Source organism: Geotrypetes seraphini, chromosome 16 (genome assembly GCF_902459505.1).
Source record: "Geotrypetes seraphini chromosome 16, aGeoSer1.1, whole genome shotgun sequence".
Lineage (NCBI taxonomy): Eukaryota > Metazoa > Chordata > Amphibia > Gymnophiona > Dermophiidae > Geotrypetes > Geotrypetes seraphini.
Genome location: NC_047099.1, coordinates 13,721,033 through 13,729,907, shown reverse-complemented (window position 1 = coordinate 13,729,907; position 8,875 = coordinate 13,721,033). Strand labels below are relative to the sequence as shown.

General features: G+C 43.1%; 1 protein-coding gene across 1 annotated transcript; it reads left to right on the top strand.

Moving 5' to 3' along the window:
* The first annotated feature begins 1,654 nt into the window (after positions 1 to 1,654).
* Positions 1,655 to 8,287, top strand: LOC117349672 (olfactory receptor 1009-like). Its single transcript, XM_033923265.1, has 3 exons — positions 1,655 to 1,756; positions 3,474 to 3,575; positions 7,229 to 8,287. Exons 1-3 carry the CDS (start codon positions 1,655 to 1,657, stop codon positions 8,285 to 8,287), a joined length of 1,263 nt encoding a protein of 420 aa, XP_033779156.1.
* Positions 8,288 to 8,875: the final 588 nt, after the last annotated feature.

Below are 8,875 nucleotides of genomic sequence, written 5' to 3'. Positions count from 1 at the left end.
GTGGCAGCCTTGCAGATCTCCTTAATATAGTCTCCCTGCTTTGCAATGACTGAGTCCCAACTTCTGGGAAGCTTCATTATTCCATCCAAGACACTGTTATAGTTCAGTTGCGGAATGGCTTGGGTACCGGTAGAAGAAAGCTCTTTCAGAGATGCAAAACGATGCCCATGCATAGGTTGTTTCAACTTTGGAAAAAGGTCAAAGTCTGGTGGTCTCATGTCTGGGCTATAGGGAGCATGAGGTAACACATCCCAGCCGTATTCGTGTAGTTTTTCAATGACATTCCCTATGTGCGGGCGAGCGTTGTCATGAAGAATGGGTGGCCCAGCCAAGAGCAACTGAGGTCGGGTTTTGTGCATTTTTCTACACAATTTTTTTGCAAGAAATCATGATAATACACTATTGTGACACTTCTTCCACATGGGACTTTGTCTGTGATGATGATGCCTTCAAGATCATAAGCAAAAATCATGATTTGTTTGACTTTTGATTGAGCTCATTGAAATTTTTTTGGTCGCAGAGAATATGGAGTTCTCCACTCATCATAGAAAACGACGCAAATACGGCTGGAAGGTGTTACCTCATGCTCCCTACAGTCCAGACATGAATCCACCAGACTTCGACCTTTTTCCAAAGTTGAAACAACCTATGAGTGGACATCGTTTTGTATCTCTGGAAGAGCTTTCTTCCGCCGGTACCCGAGGCATTTGGCAACTGAACTATAAAGGTGTCTTGGATGGAATAATGAAGCTTCCCGGATGTTGGGACTCAGTCATTGTAAAGCAGGGAGACTATATTGAAGGACTGTAAAGACATACTTGGAAAAAAAAAAATAAAACATGTAAATTAAAAAAAAAAAAAAAATAGTGTGCATTATTTATGAAATGACTCGTAGGGTTTTTTTTTTAAATTGCATTTTCAATTACCACATCATTTAACCAATTAAAAATGATTTAGAAGTGCACTGAATTTATTTACGTGTCATTAGGGGCTCCTTTTACTAACCCACGTTAGGGCTTTAACGCGCATTTAGCTGGTGTTAGAACTAGAAGCGTGCACTAAAAATGCTAGCGCACCTTTGTAAAAGGAGCCCTAGGTGTTTGCGATTAAGGCTCTTAGTGGCTCCTAAACCAGCCATCATTTATAGAACCTTTCTGTCTCCTAAATAAGAATTGCCAAGTGTACTGGCATAGTGATGGTGAGAGGCGCCTGGGGCGGTGATGCCCCCCCTACCCTCTTTCTCCCCACACCTCTACATGCTCCTTTTGCCCCCCCCCCCCCACTGCTGCTTGTGTGCACCGCTTCCCTTCTCCTGTACCTCTGTAACATTTGTGACATGAACAGCAATCCCTAAGCTGCTGATGTCATTTCTTAAGTGCGGGTCCAGGAAGTGACATCAGAGGAAGATCTGACGCTGGCTCGACAGCAGCTTAGGGATTGCTGTTCATGTCACAAATGTTACAGAGGTACAGGAGAAGGGAAGCGGTGCACACGAGCGGCAGTGGGGGGGGGGGGCAGAAGGAGCAGGAGGATGTAGAGGAGGACGGATGCCTGAGCCCTCACAAGGACAGCGCCCGGACTGGTCCCCACTCCAAGGACTGATCCCCACTCCTCCCTTACAATGCCACTGGCCAAGTGTATCTGCATTAACAGCATGTTGGTTCTGCATATAAATGGTAAAATTAATGCATGCAAGAAGGAGAAAATATATGGAATGCCACTAATAGGTTCCACATTAGATTTGGGATTATACAAGGTAAAATCTTACATTACAGTATATTAGGTAAAAGGACCTTTAGAGCAGGGGTACCCAAATGGTCAATCGCGATCAACCAGTAGATCGCAAAGGAAACGTGAGTCGATTGAGTTGCCTTTGCTATCTTTTTCTTCCTGCCTCCCCAAGCCAGGTCAGGTGTGTACAATCGTCGGACTCACAAGACTTCACCACCAACGTCAATTCTGATGTTGGAGAGGAAGTTCTGGGCCAGTCAATCACTGCCTAATGTTGGAGGTGAAGTCTTGTGAGTCCGGCACTTGTGCACGCCTGGCCTGGCTCGGGGAAGCAGCAGGGAAAAATCAGCATGGTGGCTTGGGTGGGTGGGGGGTAGGGAAAGAATCAGGGAAGTGGAGAAATCGGTGCGATGGCTTGGGGGGCAGGGGAGAGAGAAAGAAAGAGAGACAGAAAGAAAAGGGGAAGGGGCAGAAAGAAAGAAATATAGTGGAACCTTGGTTTACAAGCATAATTAGTTCCAGAAGCATGCTCTTAAACCAAATTGCTTGTATATCAAAGCGAGTTTCCCCATAGGAAGTAAGGGAAACTAGCTTGATTTGTTCCCCCCCCCCCCCAGGCCACCGGCGCTGCTTCTCCTCCTCACCCCTACCCCCAATGTCACTGGTGCACTCTTCTCCCCCCACCCAAGAACTGGCATGGCTCCCCCCACCTGCAAACATCCCCTGAGAACCGACATCGCCCCCACCACTCTCAAATGTCCCCCCTCCCCCATGAACCAGCCCGCCTGCCCAAGCACAAGCCCTTACCCTATCTGGTACCGGCACGCAGCACCAACCCACAGGACATGCCGGTGCCAGATTCTGCCTCTTACCTGGGCTGGGCCTTGAGCATCTGCGCATGCTCAAGGTTTTCTGGCTCCTGCTCTCGCCGATTCTCAAGGCCCAGCCCAGGCAAGAGAGAGCATCTTTGGGCACCGGCACGTCCTGTGGATTGGTGCTGCATGCCGGTGCCAGACGGGGTAACGGCTTGTGCTTGGGTGGGTGGGGGATGCTAGTTTGCGGGAAGGGGGAGCGAAGCCGGTTCTCAGGGAGGGGCTCGTAAATCAAGTCACTGTTCGGTTTGTGAGTCACGATTTGCGAGAATGTTTTGCTCATCTTGCAAAGCACTCGCAAACCGCGTTACTCGCAAACCGAGGATTGATTGAATTGGATTTACAGAAGAAGGGAGTGCAACCAGAGATTCATGAAATCACCAGACAAAAAGGTAGGAAAAATGATTTTATTTTCAATTTAGTGATCAAAATGTGTCCATGTTGAGAATTTATATCTGCTGTCTATATTTTACACTAAACCGCAATAGTAGTTTTTAGCGCAGCGAGCCTATGAGTGTCGGGAGCTACCTGCACTAAAAACCGCTATCATGGTTTAGTAAAAGGGAAGGGGGTATATTTGTCTATTTTTGTATAGTTGTTACTGAGGTGACATTGCATGTTTTAAAGTCATCTGCCTTGACCTCTGAAAAAAAAACCTGAATACAAATGATAATTAACATTTTCTCTGCGTACAGTGTGCTTTGTGTTTTTTAAAATTTTATTGCTGGTAGATCATTTTGACTTGCTCATTTTAAAAGTAGCTTGCCAGCCAAAAAAGTGTGGGCACCCCTACTCTAGAGCATGTAAGGACCTCTGGAGCCAGTAATTTGTTTTCTCCATTGCTATTTGCAATGCCATTTTATATTTCAGCTTTTGATGTCAATTCCCAGATGGACCTACAAAGAGTATAAATATTCAGGTCCTACTGAAGGTTATCAGATCAGAGAGAATGGCAAATCTGTAATTCTAAAGGTAAGAAAATACATGTCTTTTAAAAATAAATTCTTATATACTATATATACTTATATACTATATACTATATACTTATAAATGATGGGCTGCATCCGTAGGGGTTTTGTCAGCAGAAAACCTGAATAATGCCACTGTACAGATCCATGGTGAGACCTCATCTCGAGTATTGTGTTCAATTCTGGAGACCACACTACCGGAAAGATGTGTTGAGAATTGGATCGGTTCAGCGAACGGCTACCAGGATGGTCTTGGGGCTCAGGGATCTCACGTATGAAGAAAGACTAAAAAAACTGCAGATGTACTCACTGGAGGAGTGAAGAGAGAGGGGGGACATGATTGAGACCTTTAAGTATATCACGGGGCGTATAGAGATGAAAGATGATATCTTCAGTCTTACAGGGCCCTCGATTACCAGAGGACACTCGCTGAAAATCAGGGGAGGGAAATTTCAAGGTGATGCTAGAAAGTACTTCTTCACCGAAAGGGTGGTCAATCATTGGAACGAGCTGCCTCAGCAGGTGATTGAGGCCAACAGCGTGTCAGATTTTAAGAGAAAATGGGATATTCACATGGGATCAATAGGGGAGTAAAAGTCAGGGAGTGGGTCATTGGCATGGGCAGACTCGATGGGCTATAGCCCTTTTCTGCCGTCAATTTCTATGTTTCTATGTTTCTATTTTCAAGCTAATAAAAGCAAAGTGAAATGTGTGTGCAAGTAAAACAGCAAGATTAATTAACACTATTATTGTCTGCAGTGCTTTAAAGCTTCCCTGGGTCGCATTGGAAGAAAAAAAATTATCTGGGGCTGCTGATGAACAACAAAAAAAGGTTGAATAGGTCCTAAATTTGTAATCACTAATATAGGAGATGTATGTATCTAATAATAACCAGAATGACTCAGATCAACGATAATAAATAGTAACACTTTCACTTGAAATAATGCATAATGTCAATTTATGTGATCTCAGAAAAGAACAGGCTCTACAATAAGTTAAATAAGCCCTCAGAAAAGGGCTCTTCCTACCTCCACAAAAAGTGGTTTATTAAAGGTGGTTGAACGGTCACCTCATTGGCAAAAAAAACCTTCAACAAATTTAATTTATTCCGCAAGCAACTAAAAACCTGGCTCTTCTCGAACATGTAATTTCTTTTTTCCCTTACTTTTCCATTCGATTTATAAACTTATGTAAACCTTTTCCTACCCTTTCTCATTTTTCAGTTCTTGTAAACCGTGCCGAGCTCTACTTCCGTGGAGATGATGCGGTATATAAACTTAAGGTTTAGTTTAGTTTAGTTTAAGGAGACTCTGTGCTGTGCCATAGACAATACTCAAAAAGATGGAAGAAAAAATTATTCAACTTATCTTTAGCCGATCGGTACACCGATGGTGGCCAGTGTTTCACAAATCTGCTGCCTCCGGGTGTAGCACAACCAATCAGACTTTAAAGTGGGACGCTGAACGCGTCTCCTGCATCCTAAGCCTTCATTAAAGGGACACTATGGAAAGGAACCCCAAAAAGCAGTAATACTTACCCTGACTGAGCAATCCTCCACATACACCACTGACAGCGGAAGCCTGGTTCTCCCATTCACTTCTATTACAGCTATGGTGAGCCTCTTCAGAGGCGAGCCTCATCAGAGTGGGGATACTGAAGCAGCTGTCAGCGGTCCACATGAAGGACCATGACTCACACTGGCTCCCAATACAAACAAGAATACACTTCAAATTCTACTGCCTACTATACAAAGCTATTAATGGAGAAAGCCCAACCTACTGGAACAACCGACTAACCCGATCCACCTCAACCAGGCACAGGAGAACCCACTCACTATTCACACACCCACCAACCAAAAATGTCAAAAGAGGAAAACTAGATGACAACCTAATGGCCACCAAAGCAGCTAAACTAGACAGACAAATCACCAATCTGCTATCTACGACCACAGACTACAAAACCTTCAAAAAAGAAACTAAAACCCTACTCTTCAAAAAACGCATAAAACCTGTTCAACACAAGTTCCTTCCCTACCACACACTCCACCCATATCTAATCTAAAATGTTTTGAATTACCCAACATGTTGCTCCTTAAGTTCCCAACAATTCTTATGTAATTTTTTTTAATCTTTATTCATTTTTAAACTTATAATAAGTGTGATAACATATCCATACAAATAACCATAAATATATCACTTAATAATCAACAATGATACATATGATACAATTCTTATGTAATTCTTAAGTTCTCGACAATTCTTATGTAATGCTTACGACAATTCTTATGTAATGTTACAACTCTTATAACCTCCTGACAACTCTTGTGTAATGCACCTTGAACCGCAAGGTAATGGCGGAATAGAAATCACTAATGTAATGTAATATAATCATTCAGTCATCAGGAAGGATGCCCAGTCCATTCACTTAGGTCCCAGAGTCTCTTTTCTGCTTTTCTTTTCTTTTCTTTGTTTTGTTTTTTTCTTTAACTGTCTTCCCAGGATCACCTATTTTACATTTTGTCCCCATCTGTCCAGCATCTGTCTTCTCTCCTTCCCACCTCTATTCTGAGCTTCTCTCCTCTGTGTTCCTCTCCATTCTCCTGCTTCTATCATCCCTCTGTCAGAATCACCCCTTTTCAAGCAATGTCCCTGTGTCTAACTGTCCTTTTATGCCCCTGTCTCAATTCTCTCTCCCCATCAAGCATTCTTCTCCATGTGTGTCCCTCTCTGTGCCCAGCATTACTTCAGCTTCCCTCTATTTAAACTCAGTCCCCATCTAGAATCTCCGCTCTATGTTACGTTTTTCTTGGTGTGTTGGATCTTCCACCCCTGAGCCAGCCTCTCTCCCTTACCCCATCAAGTCTGCATCTCTCACTCATCCCTCTCTCTAATGCCTGCACCCACCTCTCACCAGCATCTCTCTCGTCCCTGTACAACCCAGCAAGCTGTACACTCCCCCTAGTCAGCATCTCATCCCTGTACCCACATCCCCATCCAGCATCACTCTCATCCCTGACCCCTTCCAGCAACATTTTTTACACTCTTTCCTATCCCCCCCTAAGCCTGCATTTATCACCTCATCACTCCCCAGCCAGCATCTCCTACCGTCTCTCCGTGAAGCAATGCCGATTTCACTGCTCTGCAGCTTTCTCCCCAGCGTCTCTGGGTCCCGTTCTAAGCCTGCATGCGACCACCTCCAGACCAATCAGCAGCAGCATAATCCTGTGAAAAGTGGGCAATGCAGCATTTTGTGATTTCCTGGCAATAAGCAAAACACCACATTGCCCACATGTCACATTTGAAGCCAGGCTGCATGAAACACCTTGCTGGGCCACATGCAGCCCAAGGGCTGCAGGCTGATGTTTGGACATTTTAAGAATATGAGCATAATCCCTCCCTTTTACTAAGCCATGGTAGAGGTTTCTACCACAGCCCAGGGTGCTTCAGCTTCAACATTCACAGGAATTCTATGAGCAACAGAGCAGCATTCAGTGCCCCAAGCTGTGATAGAAACTTCTACCGCAGATTGGAAAAGTAATGGGGGAAGTAAATTTGGCTACAAAAGTCATAAAATTTCATAAAATATAAAATAAATATTTGTATATATATTTCCAGAGAATTCAAAGAGGAGAACAGTTATTTCTTTCATGATTTCCAGAAGTACATCCTGAAAACCCAAAGTGAAAAAATTAAAAACCAATACAACTTAATTGACCTAGATGTCTTTCAAATAAACCTCCATGAAAATGAATGGACAAATAAAACATCCTTGATAGTCTTTGTACCACAGAATCCAATGGAACAGGAGAATTTCACTACAGCAACAGAATTTATCATTTTGGGATTTCCTGAATTTCCAGAGCTGCAGATACCTCTCTTCTTTCTGTTTTTATTGATTTATATGATCGTCCTGATGGGGAACCTCACTATTATCACCATTATGTGCCTGGACTCTCACCTGCACACCCCAATGTACTTTTTCCTCGGTAACTTGTCCTTCGTTGACATCTTTTCCACTTCAGTTACTCTCCCTAAGCTGTTGGATATTTTGCTAAGAAATAACCATCATATTTCTATGAGTGGGTGTTTTACACAACTGTATTTCTTTTTGTCTCTGACTGCCAATGAATTTTTAATTCTTTCAGTCATGGCCTATGACCGCTATGTTGCTATATGTCAACCCTTGTGCTACCAATTGATCATGAATCAGAAAGTTTGCATCCTGTTTAGCACAGGTACATGGATCTTAAGTTTTCTGTTGCCTGCATTTTATTTTATATTTATTCCTCATCTCTGTTTTTGTGGTTCCAAAGAGATTAACCATTTCTTCTGTGATATGTCAGCATTGTTAAAGCTTTCTTGCACCAGCACCTCATCTATTCAAACTGAAGTTTACATTGTGGGAGCTGTTATGGCAATTCCTTGCTTTATCTCAACCCTTACATCTTACGTCTACATCATCTCCAATATCTTGAGAATCCGTTCAACAGAGGGAAAACGAAAAGCCTTTTCTACCTGTTCCTCCCATCTCACGGTTGTATGTCTGTTCTATTTGACTTTGGTATGTCTATATATGAGACCACCTTCCATGCAGTCAATGAATCTAAACAAAGTTATTATTATATTGCATAATACTTTAATTCCTATGTTTAATCCTGTAATTTATAGCCTGAAAAACAAGGATGTAAAACATGCCCTTGGAAAAATTTTCTACTGAGAACCTCCATAGACTTCAGCTAATTCAGAACGCCGCGGCTAAGCTTATTTTCGCAAAAGGCAAGTTCGATCATGTCTCCCCACTCCTCTCCAAGCTTCACTGGCTCCCAGTATACTCCAGAGTCCTCTTTAAATGTGCCTGCTTAGTCTTCAAGATCCTACATGGCGTCCTTCCTCCCGTTATCCCACTCTTTTGGAATTCCTCAAAACCACACTCCACCAGACCCTCCCAAAAATTGAAACTATCATTCCCCTCTATAAAAGGCATATCCCGCGCAGGAAAACTTGGAACATCTCTCCCCTTTAGAACCACAGAACTCTGGAACAACCTCTCATCCCCACTCAGAAACTCAAGCTCCTTCCAATCCTTCCGCAAACACTTGAAAACTTGGCTCTTTGCAAAAATCTAATCTCCTCCCATTCTCCAGTATTCTGTCCCTCTCTTTCCTCTTAGTCCCTCTCCTTTATCCCTTATTGTAGTTCCTTTCCTCTTAACTCTGTAAACCGTGCCGAGCTCTGCGCTTGCGGAGATGGCGCGGTATACAAACCTAAGGTTTAGTTTAGTTTAGAACTATTTAATAATGTCAAA